Source organism: Scyliorhinus torazame, chromosome 7, assembly GCF_047496885.1.
Source record: "Scyliorhinus torazame isolate Kashiwa2021f chromosome 7, sScyTor2.1, whole genome shotgun sequence".
In the NCBI taxonomy this organism is placed as follows: domain Eukaryota; kingdom Metazoa; phylum Chordata; class Chondrichthyes; order Carcharhiniformes; family Scyliorhinidae; genus Scyliorhinus; species Scyliorhinus torazame.
Window position 1 is genome coordinate 182,077,318 of NC_092713.1, and position 19,465 is coordinate 182,096,782.

The 19,465-nt window shown below is 45.5% G+C and overlaps 1 protein-coding gene across 1 annotated transcript in view; it reads left to right on the forward strand.

Moving 5' to 3' along the window:
* Nucleotides 1–355: 355 nt before the first annotated feature.
* Nucleotides 356–19,465, forward strand: part of LOC140427374 (ran-binding protein 17-like) — a 1,937,807-nt gene continuing 1,918,697 nt past the window's right edge. Inside the window, exons 1-2 of the mRNA XM_072512921.1 lie at nucleotides 356–370; nucleotides 1,760–1,906. Coding sequence (XP_072369022.1) covers nucleotides 356–370; nucleotides 1,760–1,906 — 162 coding nt within the window. The remainder of the gene's footprint in view (nucleotides 371–1,759; nucleotides 1,907–19,465) is intronic.

Consider the following 19,465-nt stretch of genomic DNA (forward strand, 5'->3'; position numbering starts at 1 on the left):
CGCACCGCTGCCGCCGAAATCCAAAGGGCTGCTCCTGTAAAGGTAAGTGCTTTTAAATTCACTACTCACCTCCAAGAAGGCCCCTGCGCACCGCTGCCGCCGAAATCCAAAGGGCTGCTCCTGTAAAGGTAAGAGCTTTTAAACTAACTACTCACCTCCCAGAAGGCCCCTGCGCACCGCTGCCGCCGAAATCCGAAGGGCTGCTCCTGTAAAGGTAAGTGCTTTTAAATTCACTACTCACCTCCAAGAAGGCCCCTGCGCACCGCTGCCGCCGAAATCCAAAGGGCTGCTCCTGTAAAGGTAAGTGCTTTTAAATAAAGAGTTAAAGATCTTCACCCTCGGTAGCAGCTAGAGCATGGGGAACAGCAAGGTACAATGTTGTTTCTTGAGAGTGCCTTTCCGGCTGCTTTCCCCAAAGTTGGTGATTTATTTTGTGTTCGTTCATGGGACATAGGCATTGCAGGCTGTGCCAGCATTTATTGCCCATCCCTAATTGCTCTTGAGGGGGCAGTTAAAAGTCACCCACATTGCTGTGGGCCTGGAGTCACATGTAGGCCAGACCAGGTAAGGATGGCAGATTTCCTTCCCTAAAGGACATTAGTGAACCTGATGGGATTTTACGACAATCGACAATGGTTTCATGGTCGCTATTAGACTTTTAATTCTAGATTCTTATTGAATTAAAATTTCACCATCTGCAGTGGTGGGATTTGAACCTGGGTCCCCAGAGCATTACTCTGGGTCTCTGGTTTACCGGCCAAATGACAATGCCACCACACCACCGCCTCCTATATATACTGGAGGTTCTCTGGTATCTGAGTTAAATGATCATTTTGCATATGTGATCTTGCACAGTGTGTATTTGCATTATATTTGACACAGCCTGTAATTGTAACTGTGCCCTAGCGTGTCATCACTGATTCGATATTTGCACCTCCCAGTAATGGGAGTTTTGTGGCGGTCTTGTATAGTAGCCCAGGTTAATCTCCTGTCACCACATAATCTGGAATGAAACCTAGGGACCTCGGGTCACAGACCATGCGCTCAGTATATTTGTCCACTGACATATTCGGAAACTCCAACCTATGAAGTTGTTAAATAGAATGGATAGCCTCTGACACAAGTGACACAGTTGACAAGTTGTGAAGGTCTCTTTCACTTGGGGAATTAATACATTAGGCAAAATAATTTGGAGGTTACTGAGTATATTTGTTAGTCTGTTTTTTCAGTCCGTTAGTATGTGTTCAAGATACTTGGGGGCAATTATTGTGGTGCTTTTAACAGCCTTCATGCAAGCTATTTTGATTTAAGGTTTTCATTTATTTGTATATTTATCTCTCTTTTGTCAAGTTGTAAAATATTTTTTTATATATAGTTGGTTGGATAAACCATTTTAATAATCCCTGTTCTTAAGAGCAAGTGTCAGTTATTTATTTGCAATGACGAGACCCAAATGGTATTTTGTCAAATATTTTTATAGCTCTAGTTGGATGTTTTTATAGGGTATGCGGCCAACAAAAAGTTGGTGTGTTTTTATTTTAAAGAAATACCGATTGAGTTATTGACTGGCTCCTAGTATATTATGTAGTTTGTTCACAACTGGGGATTTAGGCAATTCAATTTTGCAAGCAATCTTCTCTTGTTCATTTCAAACATTGAAAACAACATTTTGAAAGCTTCTAGGTACGAACAAAATGTGGTATCGATGAGGAAGTGCAGCAGAATCTTAGATTTCTAACTGTTCTTGTTGATGTTGCAGGATTTGGCACAATTGGAGATAATATGTAAGCAACTTTATGAGGCCACAGATCCAGCCCAGCGACTGCAAGCAGAGAAAGCCTTGATTGAGCTCACTGAGAGCCCAGAATGTCTCAGCAAGTGCCAGCTCCTGCTGGAACAAGGAACAGTAAGTTAATTTTTATCCTTGTGTGTTCATGCCAAAAGAACTGGAATTTTTATTCTACTTTCTGTCCAGTGATTAAGTTGGTTTCAAAATCAGTTCCGAGACCGACACAAACTTGAGACAATCAGAGCTCCCTGCTGGGACAAGCTAACTATTGAAGAACATGTTTAATTCCCAGTATCGATGTTCTCCTAGCACTGTGTGAGACTGTAGAGATTTGAGGACACCACTGGCCATGCAGTATCTTTTGAGTTCTTTCAGATGACACCGATTTAATTTGTCAGCAAAATGACTAATGGTACTGGTAATTGTTTTTCTCCAAGCATGCTGCATTATTTGGCAGTATATAGTACACTTATTTTGTTCGTCTCCATCGTAGTGGACCCCAAGAACCTATTTGAACCGCTCCCAGTTCAATGAGAAAATGGGCAGATGTAAAGTAAAGCTCCCAACACTCCATCCATTGTCAAAATAAAGCCTCCGACTGTAGAATCCCAAATTTCTTTACCCGTCAGTCTGGCCTCAATAAAAGTCGAGATGGATTTGCAGGTACAGCATTAGTTATTTTATTTAGCTTGCAAGCGTTCCTCAATTCTCAGGAGCACGAAGCACATTCTGCTCCATGGACTTCTGGAATCAAGTGAGGATATGGAACAAAGGAATCTGTACTGATACATTCAAATGGCATCAAGTTTCACATACACGATGCCCATAGGTCATCCTATATCCTTCCTGACCTGTTGATCTGTTCTGATTGGCTCACTTCCAATCCCTTCCTCTGGCCCCTATTACCCAGCATCCTTTTCTCCTGCTTTGGTGGACACACCTCTTCCTGCTTTTCCATGCGGTCTGAAATCCTTTGTCTGTGAACTCACCAGAATTAGACTGGCCTACTTCTACATTACATTAACTAATATCTCTAAAGTAACTATTTTATATCACATTCGTCACGACTGACCAGTGTGACATTTTTTCCATTTCCCAAACCCATCATTCTTGATGCCTCCAAATGATACATAAAAATACATTGGTGCTACAACTTAGAAACAGAACCTGTTTGAAATAGAACCTGTTCATGTCAGTATTAACCATTCATGTGAGCAAATATTACGCACTATTTTTATCCGCTCTGTTTCCATGTTTTCCTTTTCCTTCATCCATATATCTATTCTTGAATGTTGATATTTCTGCCTCATCCACAAATCCTGGAAGTGAATTGCCCAGTCTTTTAACTCTGGAAAGAGTTTTTTTCCTGGCAACTGTTATAAAACTGTTATATTTATCTTGAATAGACCCTCTTTCTTGATTCTTCAATTATTTAAAAAATAATTTGTTCATGGGATGGGGGCATTGCCGGCAAGGCCAATATTTATTTTCCTTGAGAACCTTGAACCATAGTAGCATCCTCCCACACTGCTGTTCGGGAGGGTGTTCTAGGATTTTGACCCCAGTGACAGTGAAGTAACAGCGATATAATTGCAAGTCAGGATGAGGTATGGCTTGGAGGGGAACTTGGTTCCCAGGTTCCCAGGTATCTGCTTCTCTTGTCCTTTGAGGTGGTACAGGTCACAGGTTAGGATGATGCAGTGGAAGGAACATTAGTGAGATGCTCCAGTGCATCATGTAGGTGCTACACACAGCTGCCATTATAATGGAGGAAATGAATATTTAAGATGGTGGATGGCGCTGCTTTGCTTTGAGTGTTGTTGGAGCCACAGTCATCCAAGCAAGTGCAAAGTATTCCATTACATTTCTGACTTGTACCTTGTAGATGGTGACAGACTTGGCCTCCAACTACCAGAACCATCTTCTTTGTACTAGGAAAGACTCCAGCGGTGGAGAGATTCCACTCCCCACCTGCCCAGATTCTCATTGACTTCAATTTTATAAAGGCTCCTTGATGCCATACTTGGTCAAATGCTGCATTCATGCTTGGAGTGATCATTTTCACTTCACCTCTGGGATTCAGCTCTTTTGGAAATGGATGGATCATGGCTGTAATGCAACCTGGAGCTGAATAGTCCTGCTGGAATCCAACTTAACATCAGCAAGTAAGTTATAGCTGAGTAATTGATGTTTGATAGAACTGTTGCTAACATCTTTCTTCACTTTGCTGATGATTTAGAGCAGACTGATGAGACAGTAATCAGCCGGATTGGATTTGTCCTACTTTTTGTGAACACGTTTAACAATTTAATCATAGCCAGAGTATCATTTGCAATGAGTTCTTCCAGCTTCCCCACCATTTCCTCTAGTGTCCGGCAAGGATCTACCCTTGGTTCCCCTCCCATTTTCTATTTCTCTTCTAATACTTCTCCTTGGAGACATCATCTAAAAGCACAATGTTAGTTTTCACAAGTGTGTTATTTTTCATAAGTCTGAGTGGTGAAACGCAGGCAGAGTAGTGGAACTACAAAGAGCATGGAGAGAAGCGGTGAGAGACAGTGAGTGTAGTGGGGCTACAAAGGGCACGGAGAAGGAGGACAATATCTCAATCCCAGTGGCGAGGAATGAGAACTGTGGGGCTTCAAAGAGCAGAGAGAAGATGAGACCTCAGTCTCAACGGTGAGAGACATTGAGAGCAGTGGGGCTACAAAGGGCATGGAGAGGGAGGATGAGACCTCAGTCTCAACGGTGAGAGACATTGAGAGCAGTGGGGCTACAAAGGGCATGGAGAGGGAGGATGAGACCTCAGTCTCAACAGCGAGAGACACTGAGAGCAGTGGGGCTACAAAGAACAGAGAGAGGGAGGACGAGACCTCAATCCCAGCGGTGAGAGATTGGTGAGTTGCAGACACAGATTGCCATGTAGAAATATATTGTGGCTATAACCGAGATCTGGTTCAAAGAACAAAGAATAATACAGCCCTTCAGCCCTCCAAGCCTGCGCCGACCATGGTACCTGCCGAAACTAAAACTGTACGCACTTACGGAATCTGTATCCTTCCATTCCCACCCTATTCATATATTTGTCCAGATGCCCCTTAAATGCCGCTATCGTACCTGCTCCCACCACGTCCCCAGGCACCCCGTTCCATATATTTACCACCCTCTGTGTAAAACAAAGTGCCTCGCACATCTGTTCTAAACTTTTCCCCAAGCACTTTAAACCTATGTTCCCTAGTACTTGACTCTCCTACCCTAGGAAAGAGCATCTGACTGTCCACTCTGTCCATGCCACTCATAATCTTGTAGACCTCTATCAGGTCGCCTCCCAACCTCCGTTGTTCCAGTGAGAACAGACCGAGTTTATCTAACCTCTTCTCATAGCTAATGCCTTCCATACCAGGTAAGATCCTAGTAAACCGCTTCTGTACCCTCTCCAAAGCATCCACATCCTTCTGGCAGGATGGCGACTGGAATTGTACATAATATTCCACAAGAGGCCTAACTAAAGTCCTGTACAGCTGCAACATGACTTGCCAATTTTTATATTCAATGCCCCGACCGATGAAGGCCGGCATGCCGTATGCCTTCTTGACCACCTTATCCACATGCGTTGCTACTTTCAGTGATCGGTGGACATGCATGCCCAGATCCCTCTGCCTGTCAGTATTCGCAAGAGCTCTACCATTTATTGTGTAATTCCTACATGCATTGGACCTTCTAAAATGCATTACCTCACACTTGTCTGGATTAAACTCCATCAGCCATTTCTCCATCCAAGACTGTGCTACTGTATTCTCTGACAATCCTCTTCACTATCCGCAACTCCACCAATTTTTGTGTCTTCTGCAAACTTACTAATCAGACCAGCTACATTTTCTTCCAAATCATTTATATGAGCAGGATATCCTTGGATACAAGGTTTTCAGGATAAACAGGAAAGAAAGAAAAGGAGAGAGGAAAAAGGAAAAGAGGAAGCAAAGGGGAGATGGTGGCATAGCGTAATGTCACTGCGCGAGTAATTCAGAGGCCCAAGCTAATGCCCTGGGATCACCGGTTCAAATCATTAATACATCTGGAATTGAATGATGTACATAGTTGTTGTAGAAATCCAGTAGGTTCACTAATGTCCTTTAGAGAAGGAAATCTACCATCCTTACCTGGTCTGACCTACTTGTGACTCCCAAAACAGCAATATAGTTGAATCTTAACTTCCCTCTGAAGTGCCCTATCAAGCCACTCAGTCCAAGGCCCACATCCCATGAAAGAATAAAAATAGAGAGATGGTGGCATTGATTAAGAGAACACTGCAGTGCTGGAGAAAGAGGACGTCCCATAGGAGTGAAACATAGAATTTATTTTACTAGAGCTAAGGGAAAAAAAGGTGCAGTTACAATTGTTCGGTTAGTCTATAGGCCACCAGCTAGTAGGAAGGACGAGGAACACATTTCCAAGAGAGGTGCAAAAATTATACAGTACTGGGAATGAGCTGGGCCATTCAAGTGTTCAAAAAAGGGTGTAAAGATAATCCCAACAACTACCGCCAATCACCTTTAACTTTGGTGGTGGGGAAACTTTTAAAAACATGGACAAATAAGGCTTAATTAAGGAAAACCAGCATAACTATCCTGAGGAAAGATCATGTTTAACTAACTTGCTGGAGTTTCTTTGAAGAGATAACAGAGGGGGTTGATGAGGGTAATGCTGTTGATATGGTGTACGTGGATTTCCAAAAGGCATTTGATACACTGCCGCAAAACAGACAGATGAACAAAGTTATAGCTCATCGAATAAAAGGGACAGTAGCAACATGGATACCGAATTGGCTAAATGACAGGAAACAGAATAGTGGTTAATGGCTATTTTCCAAGCTTGAGGAGAGTTTATATGATGTTCCCCAGGGGTCAATGTTGGGACCCTTGTTTTTCCCCTGGACCTTGGTGTACAGGGCACAGTTTCAAAATGTCCAGTTGATGTAAAATCTGGAGGCATTGTAAACTGTGAGGTGGATAGTGTAGAATTTGAAAAGGACATAGACAGTTTTGTGGAATGGGCAGGCCGCTAGCAGATGAAGTTCAAAGTGGAGAAATGTAAGGTGATTCATTTTGGTAAGATGAATTTGGAGAACAATATAATAATCATAATAATCTTTATTATTGCACAAGTAGGCTTACATCAACACTGCAATGAAATTACTGTGAAAAGCCCCTAGTCGCCACGTTCCGGTGCCTGTTCAGGTACACTGAGGGAGAATTCAGAATGTCCAAATTACCTATAAAATAAAGGGTACAACTCAAAAGGTGCCGGAGGAACAGAGGGACTTGGGAGTATCTGTGCATAAGTCATTGAAGATGGAAGGACAGGTTGAGAGAGCGGTTAATAAAACAGGTAGATCCTAGGCTTTATTAACACGGGCATAGATTACAAGAGCAAAGAGGTTATGTTGAACTTGTACAAGACAGTAGTTCAACCTCAGCAGGATATTGAGTCCAGTTCTAAGTGCCACACTTTTGTGAAGGCATTGGAGAGAGTGCAAGAAAGATTCATGAGAATGGTTCCAGGGTTGAGGAACCTCAGTTATGAAGATAGATTGGAGAAGTGAAGACTGTTTTCCTTGGAGAAGAAACGGCGGAGAGGAGATTTGGTATTCATAATGATGAGGGATCTGGGCAGAGTAGATAGGGAGAAACTCTTCCCACTTATGAAAGGATCGAGAAAGAGAGGGCACATTTAAAGAGGCAAAATTTACAGTGAGGGGTTGGGATCTGGAATGCACCGCCTGACAGGGTGGTACAGGCAAGTTCATTCGAGGCATTCAAAAGACTTATTTGGAACAGTAGGATGTGTGTGGTTGCTGAGAGAAGGCAGGAGAATGTCACTCGGCCATTTGCTCATTCAGAGAGCCGGTGCACACATGATTGACCAAGTGGCGTTGGACTAATTCTGTAATATGTTGGACAGCACCCAGCTGTACCTTACCACCAGTTCTCTTGACTCCTCCAGTCTTGGTAAATTGTCAGACTGCTGGATTAACAGAAATTTCCTCCAAATAAATAATGGGAGAAAACCCATTGATTTTGGTCCCTGCTCCAAACTTAATTCCTTAATTACTGATTCCATATCTCTCATTGGAACCAGTTTGAGACGAAACCAGTATGATCGCAACTTGCTGTCATATTTGATGTCAAGTTAAGCTTCTAATCACATGTCTGCACCGTCAGTGAGATCACCTATTTTCACTTCCGTAGCATTGCCCGACTATGTCCCGGTTCTGCTGTTTCTTTGTTACTTCTGGCTTTGACTATTCCAACAATATCCTCGCTGGCCTCCCATTTTACCCTTCATAAACTAGAGGCCATCCAAAAGTCTGCTGCCCATGTCTCAACTTGTGCAAATCCCATTCATCTGGTGCTGAATTTGGTGCATTTGAGTGCGAAAGTGAGAGTTTGGTGACTGAGGGAGTATAAGGCTTCATTTTTATCTAAAGTCTAGTCTTTCTTTTATTTAGTTAATTAACTTAAAAGTTGCTGTTTGGTTTAGAAGAAGGTGAATTTTCAATCAGCTTTCAACACAGGTTCTACTTGTAGGTACTTGCAGCTGGAGCTTGTTAATTAGTTAATTGGATTAGGCCAGTTTTCAGAGGCTAGATTCACAGTATAAAAGTGATCCCCTATAGTGCAGACTTTGTTTGCACTGAGTGCTGAATTTGGTGCATTTGAGTGCTATAGTGAGAGTTTGGTGACTGAGGGAGTGCTGAATTTGGTGCATTTGAGTGCTATAGTGAGAGTTTGGTGACTGAGGGAGTGCTGAATTTGGTGCATTTGAGTGCTATAGTGAGAGTTTGGTGACTGAGGGAGTGCTGAATTTGGTGCATTTGAGTGCTATAGTGAGAGTTTGGTGACTGAGGGAGTGCTGTATTTGGTGCATTTGAGTGCTATAGTGAGAGTTTGGTGACTGAGGGAGTTAGGTGAGGAGGGAATAAGGCGCTCCTTTCATTTTGTTTCCTACATTTCCGCAAAGAGCGAGAAGGGAGCCAGGAGTTTACAGAGAGTGCAGCTGACTGGGAGCAGAATCGGAGGGCGGAGGTCCAGTTGGTCCACAGGGCAGCTATATTCTGTAAGGTAAGAGGGAATGGAGGCGAGGCCAGTTGCACGCTCCTCCTGTAGGATGTGGGTGGTGAGGGATACCACCGGTGTCCCCGTTGACTATACCTGCGGGAAGTGCACCCAACTCCAGCTCCTCAAAGACCGTGTTAGGGAACTGGAGCTGACGCTGGATGAACTCCGGATCATCCAGGAGGCAGAGGGGGCGATAGAGAAGAGTTACACGGAGGTAACCACACCCAAGGTACAGGACAAGAGTAGCTGGGTTACAGACAGGGGAAAGAAAACAAACAGGCAGACAGTGCAGGGATCCATCGTGGCCGTTCCCCTTCAAAACAAGTATACCGTTTTGGATGCTGTTGGGGGGGATGACCTACCGGGGAAGGCCCTAGCGGCCAGGTCTCTGGCACTGAGTCTTGCTCTGGGGCTCAGAAGGGAAGAGGGGAGAATAGAAAAGCAATAGTAGTAGGAGATTCAATGGTTAGGGGAATAGATAGGAGATTCTGTGGTCGCGAGCGAGACTCCCGGAAGGTATGTTGCCTCCCGGGTGCCAGGGCCAGGGATGTCTCGGATCGTATCTTCAGGATCCTTAAGGGGGAGGGGGAGCAGCCAGAAGTCGTGGTGCACATTGGTACCAACGACGTAGGTAGGAAATGGGGTATGGAGGTAATAAACGAGTTTAGGGAGTTAGGCTGGAAGTTAAAAGCCAGGACAGACAGAGTTGTCATCTCTGGTTTGTTGCCGGTGCCACGTGATAGCGAGGCTAGGAATAGGGAGAGAGTGCAGCTGAACACATGGCTGCAGGAATGGTGTAGGAGGGAGGGCTTCAGGTATTTGGACAATTGGAGCGCATTCTGGGGAAGGTGGGACCTGCACAAGCAGGACGGGTTGCATCTGAACCAGAGGGGCACCAATATCCTGGGAGGGAGGTTTTCTAGTACTCTTCGGGAGGGTTTAAACTAATTTGGCAGGGGAATGGGAACCGGATTTGTAGTCCAGCAACTAAGCTAGCCGATATTCAGGACGCCAAAGTGTGTAGTGAGGCAGTGGGGAAGGGAACACTGACAAAGGAGAGTACTTGCAGGCACGGAGATGGGTTGAAGTGTGTATACTTCAACGCAAGAAGCATCAGGAATAAGGTGGGTGAACTTAAGCCATGGATCGGTACTTGGGACTACGATGTTGTGGCCATCACGGAAAGTTGGATAGAAGAGGGGCAGAAATGGTTGTTGGAGGTCCTTAGTTATAGATGTTTCAATAAGATTAGGGAGGGTGGTAAAAGAGGTGGGGGGAGGGGGGGTGGCATTGTTAATTAGAGATAGTATAACAGCTGCAGAAAGGTAGTTCTAGGAGTATCTGCCTACTGAGGTAGTATGGGTTGAAGTCAGAAATAGGAAAGGAGCAGTCACCTTAGAACATAGAACATAGAACGATACAGCGCAGTACAGGCCCTTCGGCCCACGATGTTGCACCGAAACAAAAGCCATCTAACCTACTCTATGCCATTATCATCCATATGCTTATCCAATAAACTTTTAAATGCCCTCAATGTTGGTGAGTTCACTACTGTTGCAGGTAGGGCATTCCACGGCCTCACCACTCTTTGCGTAAAGAACCTACCTCTGACTTCTGTCCTCTATCTATTACCCCTCAGTTTAAAGCTATGTCCCCTCGTGCCAGCCATTTCCATCCGCGGGAGAAGGCTCTCACTGTCCACCCTATCCAACCCCCTGATCGTTTTGTATGCCTCTATTAAGTCTCCTCTTAACCTTCTTCTCTCCAACGAAAACAACCTCAAGTCCATCAGCCTTTCCTCATAAGATTTTCCCTCCATACCAGGCAACATCCTGGTAAATCTCCTCTGCATCCGCTCCAAAGCCTCCACGTCCTTCCTATAATGCGGTGACCAGAACTGTACGCAATACTCCAAATGCGGCCGTACCAGAGTTCTGTACAGCTGCAACATGACCTCCTGACTCCGGAACTCAATCCCTCTACCAATAAAGGCCAACACTCCATAGGCCTTCTTCACAACCCTATCAACCTGGGTGGCAACTTTCAGGGTTCTATGTACATGGACACCTAGATCCCTCTGCTCATCCACACTTCCAAGAACTTTACCATTCGCCAAATATTCCGCATTCCTGTTATTCCTTCCAAAGTGAATCACCTCACACTTCTCTACATTAAACTCCATTTGCCACCTCTCAGCCCAGCTCTGCAGCTTATCTATGTCCCTCTGTAACCTGCCACATCCTTCCACACTGTCGACAACACCACCGACTTTAGTATCGTCTGCAAATTTACTCACCCACCCTTCTGCGCCTTCCTCTAGGTCATTGATAAAAATGACAAACAGCAACGGCCCCAGAACAGATCCTTGTGGTACGCCACTTGTAACTGAACTCCATTCTGAACATTTCCCATCAACCACCACCCTCTGTCTTCTTTCAGCTAGCCAATTTCTGATCCACATCTCTAAATCACCCTCAATCCCCAGCCTCCGTATTTTCTGCAATAGCCTACCGTGGGGAACCTTATCAAACGCTTTACTGAAATCCATATACACCACATCAACTGCTCTACCCTCGTCTACCTGTTCAGTCACCTTCTCAAAGAACTCGATAAGGTTTGTGAGGCATGACCTACCCTTCACAAAGCCGGGGTTGTCTCTGCTCCCCTTTTTGAACAAAGGGACCACATTTGCTATCCTCCAGTCCTCTGGCACTATTCCTGTAGCCAATGATGACATAAAAATCAAAGCCAAAGGTCCAGCAATCTCTTCCCTGACCTCCCAGAGAATCCTAGGATAAATCCCATAAGGCCTTGTTAGGAGTTTTCTATAGGCCCCCCAATAGTATTCCCTCCCCCCCAGAGATGTGGAGGAACAGATTGGGAAACAGATTTTAGTAGTCATGGGTGACTTTAACTTCCCAATCATTGAGTGGAAACTCTTTAGATCAAATAGTTTGGATGGGGTGGTGTTTGTGCAGTGTGTCCAGGAAGCTTTTCTAACACAGTATGTAGAGTGTCCAATAAGAGGGGAGGCAATATTGGATTTGGTATTTGGTAATGAACCAGGGCAAGTGATAGATTTGTTAGTGGGGGAGCATTTTGGAGATAGTGGCCACAATTCTGTGACTTTCACTTTAGTAATGGAGAGGGATAGGTGCATGCAACAGGGCAAGGTTTACAATTGGGGGAAGGGTAAATACGATACAAAGAACAAAGAACAAAGAAATGTACAGCACAGGAACAGGCCCTTCGGCCCTCCAAGCCCGTGCCGACCATGCTGCCCGACTAAACTACAATCTTCTACACTTCCTGGGTCCGTATCCTTCTATTCCCATCCTATTCATGTATTTGTCAAGATGCCCCTTAAATGTCACTATCGTCCCTGCTTCCACCACCTCCTCCGGTAGCGAGTTCCAGGCACCCACTACCCTCTGCGTAAAAAACTTGCCTCGTACATCGACTCTAAACCTTGCCCCTCTCACCTTAAACCTATGCCCCCGAGTAATTGACCCCTCTACCCTGAGGAGAAGCCTCTGACTATCCACTCTGTCTATGCCCCTCATAATTTTGTAGACCTCTATCAGGTCGCCCCTCAACCTCCGTCGTTCCAGTGAGAACAAACCGAGTTTATTCAACCGCTCCTCATAGCTAATGCCCTCCATACCAGGCAATATTCTGGTAAATCTCTTCTGCACCCTCTCTAAAGCCTCCACATCCTTCTGGCAGTGTGGCGACCAGAATTGAACACTATACTCCAAGTGTGGCCTAACTAAGGTTCTATACAGCTGCAACATGACTTGCCAATTCTCCAGGTGGTGGAGTTCCCAGATATCTGCTGCTCTTGTCCTTCCAGATGGTAGTGGTCGTGGGTTTGGAAGGTGCTGCCTGAGAAACCTTGGCAAGCTCCTGCAGTGCATCTTGTAGATGGTACGCACGGCTGCCACTATTCGTCGATGGTGGAGGGATTGAATGTTTGTGGAAGAAGTAGCAATCAAGTAGGCTGCTTTATCCTGGATGGTATTGAACTTCTTGAGTGTTGTTGGGGCTGTACTCATCCAGACAATTGTAGGGTATTCAAGTACACTCCCTTTTTTTAATAATCTCTATTGTCACAAGTAGGCTTACATTAACAGATTCTCTCCTTCAGAATTTTCTCCAATAGTTTCCCTACCACTCACGTGAGACTCACTGGTCAAAGGTTTTGGAGAGCAAACACAAAAGATGAAACTATAACTGGATCAACAATGATTTTATACTCCTGCACATAAGTCGTATGTAAAGAGAAAGAAAAAGAGAGAGATTGCAACTAGAGGCAAATAGTCACTGTGGTTCATCATTCAAGAATGTATGTGGGAACTAGCATTCCGATTTAAAGACAAATTCTTGAGGATTTAAAAGAGGTTGCAAGATTCACTTGACCTGAGCAAGAGAGAGAAATGGTGTAATTTAACAAAGAACAAAGAACAAAGATGTATTTGTCAAGATGCCCCTTAAATGTCACTATCGTCCCTGCTTCCACCACCTCCTCCGGTAGCGAGTTCCAGGCACCCACTACCCTCTGCGTAAAAAACTTGCCTCGTACATCTACTCTAAACCTTGCCCCTCTCACCTTAAACCTATGCCCCCTAGTAATTGACCCCTCTACCCTGGGGAAAAGCCTCTGACTATCCACTCTGTCTATGCCCCTCATAATTTTGTATACCTCTATCAGGTCTCCCCTCAACCTCCTTCGTTCCAGTTAGAACAAACCGAGTTTATTCAATCGCTCCTCATAGCTAATGCCCTCCATACCAGGCAACATTCTGGTCAATCTCTTCTGCACCCTCTCTAAAGCCTCCACATCCTTCTGGTAGTGTGGCGACCAGAATTGAACACTATACTCCCAAGTGTGGCCTAACTAAGGTACTATACAGCTGCAACATGACTTGCCAATTCTTATACTCAATGCCCCGACCAATGAAGGCAAGCATGCCGTATGCCTTCTTGACTACCTTCTCCACCTGTGTTGCCCCTTTCAATGACCTGTGGACCTGTACTCCCAGATCTCTTTGACTTTCAATACTCTTGAGGGTTCTACCATTCACTGTATATTCCCTACCTGCATTAGACCTTCCAAAATGCATTACCTCACATTTGTCCGGATTAAACTCCATCTGCCATCTCTCCGCCCAAGTCTCCAAACAATCTAAATCCTGCTGTATCCTCCGACAGTCCTCATCGCTATCCGCAATTCCACCAACCTTTGTGTCGTCTGCAAACTTACTAATCAGACCAGTTACATTTTCCTCCAAATCATTTATATATACTACAAAGAGCAAAGGTCCCAGCACCGATCCCTGTGGAACACCACTGGTCACAGCCCTCCAATGAGAAAAGCATCCTTCCATTGCTACTCTCTGCCTTCTATGGCCTAGCCAGTTCTGTATCCACCTTGCCAGCTCACCCCTGATCCCGTGTGACTTCACCTTTTGTACTAGTCTACCAGGAGGGACCTTGTCAAAGGCCTTACTGAAGTCCATATAGACAACATCCACTGCCCTACCTGCATCAATCATCTTAGTGACCTCCTCGAAAAACTCTATCAAGTTAGTGAGACACGACCTCCCCTTCACAAAACAGTGCTGCCTCTCACTAATACGTCCATTTGCTTCCAAATGGGAGTAGATCCTGTCTCGAAGAATTCTCTCCAGTAATTTCCCTACCACTGAAGTAAGGCTCACCGGCCTGTAGTTCCCGGGATTATCCTTGCTACCCTTCTTAAACAGAGGAACAACATTGGCTATTCTCCAGTCCTCCGGGACATCCCCTGAAGACAGCGAGGATCCAAAGATTTCTGTCAAGGCCTCAGCAATTTCCTCTCCAGCCTCCTTCAATATTCTGGGGTAGATCCCATCAGGCCCTGGGGACTTATCTACCTTAATATTTTTTAAGACACCCAACACCTCGTCTTTTTGGATCACAATTTGACCCAGGCTATCTACACCCCCTTCTCCAGACTCAACATCTACCAATTCCTTCTCTTTGGTGAATACTGATGCAAAGTATTCATTTAGTACCTCGCCCATTTCCTCTGGCTCCACACATAGATTCCCTTGCCTATCCTTCAGTGAGCCAACCCTTTCCCTGGCTACCCTCTTGCTTTTTATGTACGTGTAAAAAGCCTTGGGATTTTCCTTAACCCTATTTGCCAATGACTTTTCGTGACCCCTTCTAGCCCTCCTGACTCCTTGCTTAAGTTCCTTCCTACTTTCCTTATATTCCACGCAGGCTTCGTCTGTTCCCAGCCTTTTAGCCCTGACAAATGCCTCCTTTTTCTTTTTGACGAGGCCTACAATATCACTCGTCATCCAAGGTTTCCGAAAATTGCCGTATTTATCCTTCTTCCTCACAGGAACATGCCGGTCCTGTATTCCTTTCAACTGCCACTTGAAAGCCTCCCACATGTCAGATGTTGATTTGCCCTCAAACATCCGCCCCCAATCTATGTTCTTCAGTTCCCGCCTAATATTGTTATAATTAGCCTTCCCCCAATTTAGCACCTTCATCCTAGGACCACTCTTATCCTTGTCCACCAGTACTTTAAAACTTACTGAATTGTGGTCACTGTTACCGAAATGCTCCCCTACTGAAACATCTACCACCTGGCCGGGCTCATTCCCCAATACCAGGTCCAGTACCGCCCCTTCCCTAGTTGGACTGTCTACATATTGTTTTAAGAAGCCCTCCTGGATGCTCCTTACAAACTGCCCCGTCTAAGCCCCTGGCACTAAGTGAGCCCCAGTCAATATTGGGGAAGTTGAAGTCTCCCATCACCACAACCCTGTTGTTTTTACTCTTTTCCAAAATCTGTCTACCTATCTGCTCCTCTATCTCCCGCTGGCTGTTGGGAGGCCTGTAGTATACCCCCAACATTGTGACTGCACCCTTCTTATTCCTGATCTCTACCCATATAGCCTCACTGCCCTCTGAGGTGTCCTCTCGCAGTACAGCTGTGATATTCTCCCGAACCAGTAGCGCAACTCAGCCTCCCCTTTTACATCCCCCTCTATCCCGCCTGAAACATCTAAATCCTGGAACGTTTAGCTGCCAATCCTGCCCTTCCCTCAACCATGTCTCTGTAATGGCAACAACATCATAGTTCCAAGTACTAATCCAAGCTCTAAGTTCATCTGCCTTACCCGTAATACTTCTTGCATTAAAACATATGCACTTCAGGCCACCAGACCCGCTGTGTTCAGCAACTTCTCCCTGCCTGCTCTGCCTCAGAGCCACACTGTCCCTATTCCCTAGTTCTCCCTCAATGCTCTCACCTTCTGACCTATTCCTCCCGTGCCCACCCCCCTGCCATACTAGTTTAAACCCTCCCGTGTGACACTAGCAAACCTCGCGGCCAGGATATTTATGCCTCTCCGGTTTAGATGCAACCCGTCCTTCTTATACAGGTCACACCTGCCCCGGAAGAGCTCCCAGTTGTCCAGATAACGGAAACCCTCCCTCCTACACCAGCTGTTTAGCCACGTGTTTATCTGCTCTATCTTCCTATTTCTAGCCTCACTGGCACGTGGCACAGGGAGTAATCCCGAGATTACAACCCTCGAGGTCCTGTCTTTTAATTTTCTGCTTAGCTCCCTGAACTCCTGCTGCAGGACCTCATGCCCCTTCCTGCCTATGTCGTTAGTACCAATATGTACTACGACCTCTGCCTGTTTGCCCTCCCCCTTCAGGATGCCCTTTACCCGTTCGGAGACATCCTGGACCCTGGCACCAGGGAGGCAACATACCATCCTGGAGTCTCTTTCACGTCCACAGAAGCGCCTATCTGTGCCCCTGACTATAGAGTCCCCTATTACTATTACTCTTCTGCGCTTTGACCCTCCCTTCTGAACATCAGAGCCAGCCGTGGTGCCACTGCTCTGGCTGCTGCTGTTTTCCCCTGATAGGCTATCCCCCCCGACAGTATCCAAAGGGGTATATCTGTTCGAGAGGGGGACAATCACAGGGGATTCCTGCACTGACTGCCTGCCCTTTCTGGTGGTCACCCATTTCTCTGCCTGCACCTTGGGTGTGACCACATTTACATAACTGCGATCTATGACGCTTTCCGCCACCTGCATGCTCCTAAGTGCATCCAATTGCTGCTCCAACTGAACCATGCGGTCTGTGAGGAGCTCCAGTTGGGTGCACGTTCTGCAGATGAAGCCATCCGGGACGCTGGAAGCCTCCCGGACCTGCCACATCTCACAGTCAGAGCACAGCACCCCTCTAACTGACATTGCGTCAATTAATTAAAATTAAAATTAAAATTTTTTTTTTTTTTTGGAATATTTTTTTAAAAATTTCAAAGTTACTGTTAACTATCTGTTTCCTAGCACTAGTTTTCTAATAGAAATGCGAAAGCTAAATATAGTACTCTCCGATCTCTGGCTTAGATATCCCTCTAAATTATACTTAAGTAATTATGTTTAATTAGTTACCAATGCTCAATTTTTTAAATTTAGTGTAGAATCCCAACCAGCCACTCAGGCCACAACTTTTCTGTGATGTCACTTCAGTTTCCCCCCGACACACACAATTTGAGAAAGGTATAAAAGTAAAAATGAGTAAAAATCACTTACTTACCTTCTTAGTGTTAATTATAAAATATGGTACTTACCTCACACCAATGGGTCTTATTATTAGGTTAGAGGAGGAGGACGGGTGGGAGACACTACACGTGTAGTGTCTCGGGTTTCCTCTCCACCAGAATTTATTGGTTGGGGGGGGGGGCCTTCCCAGAAGTCCGCGGGTTGAACTTCCGGTTCCCGCCTTATATAAAAAAAATAAAACAGAAAAGAAGAACAGACACGGGACCAGGTCAGGGTTTTTAAAGTCACTACTCACCTCCCAGAAGGCCCCTGCGCACCGCTCCCGCCGAAATTCAAAGGGCTGCTCCTGCAAAGGTAAGGGTTTTTAAAGTCACTACTCACCTCCCAGAAGGCCCCTGCGCACCGCTCCCGCCGAAATTCAAAGGGCTGCTCCTGCAAAGGTAAGGGTTTTTAAAGTCACTACTCACCTCCCAGAAGGCCCCTGCGCACCGCTCCCGCCGAAATTCAAAGGCTGTTGTCAGACAAGAATTGAAGTGCATAAATCGGGAACATAGGCTGTCAGGGAAGGACACAAGTGAAATGTGGAACTTGTTCAAGGAACAGGTACTATGTGTCCTTGATATGTATGTCCCTGTCAGGCAGGGAAGAGATGGTCGAGTGAGGGAACCATGGTTGACAAGCGAGGTTGAATGTCTTGTTAAGAGGAAAAAAGAGACTTATGTAAGGCTGAGGAAACAAGGTTCAGACAGGGTGCTGGAGGGATACAAGATAGCCAGGAGGGAACTGAAGAAAGGGATTAGGAGAGCTAAGAGAGGGCATGAACAATCTTTGGCGGGTAGGATCAAGGAAAACCCTTTTCCACATATGTGAGAAATATGAGAATGACTAGAGCGAGGGTAGGTCCGATCAAGGACAGTAGCGGGAGATTGTGTATTGAGTCTGAAGAGATAGGAGAGGTCTTGAACGAGTACTTTTCTTCTGTATTTACAAATGAGAGGGGCCATATTGTTGGCGTGGACAGTGTGAAACAGACTGGTAAGCTTGAGGAAATACTTGTTAGGAAGGAAGATGTGTTGGGCATTTTGAAAAACTTGAGGATAAACAAATCCCCTGGGCTTGACGGGATATATCCAAGGATTCTATGGGAAGCAAGAGATGAAATTGCAGAGCCGTTGGCAATGATCTTTTCGTCCTCACTGTCAACAGGGGTGGTACCAGGGGATTGGAGAGTGGCGAATGTCGTGCCCCTGTTCAAAAAAGGGACTAGGGATAACCCTGGGAATTACTGGCCAGTTAGTCTTACTTCGGTGGTAGGCAAAGTAATGGAAAGGGTACTGAAGGATAGGATTTCTGAGCATCTGGAAAGACACTGCTTGATTAGGAATAGTCAGCACGGATTTGTGAGGGGTAGGTCTTGCCTTACAAGTCTTATTGAATTCTTTGAGGAGGTGACCAAGCATGTGGATGAAGGTAAAGCAGTGGATGTAGTGTACATGGATTTTAGTAAGGCATTTGATAAGGTTCCCCATGGTAGGCTTATGCAGAAAGTAAGGAGGCATGGGATAGTGGGAAATTTGGCCAGTTGGATAACGAACTGGCTAACCGATAGAAGTCAGAGAGTGGTGGTGGATGGCAAATATTCAGCCTGGATCCCAGTTACCAGTGGCGTACCGCAGGGATCAGTTCTGGGTCCTCTGCTGTTTGTGATTTTCATTAATGACTTGGATGAGGGAGTTGAAGGGTGGGTTAGTAAATTTGCAGACGATACGAAGATTGGTGGAGTTGTGGATAGTGAGGAGGGCTGTTGTCGGATGCAAAGAGACATAGATGGGATGCAGAACTGGGCTGAGAAGTGGCAGATGGAGTTTAACCCTGAAAAGTGTGAGGTTGTCCATTTTGGAAGGACAAATATGAATGTGGAATACAGGGTTAACGGTAGAGTTCTTGGCAATGTGGAGGAGCAGAGAGATCTT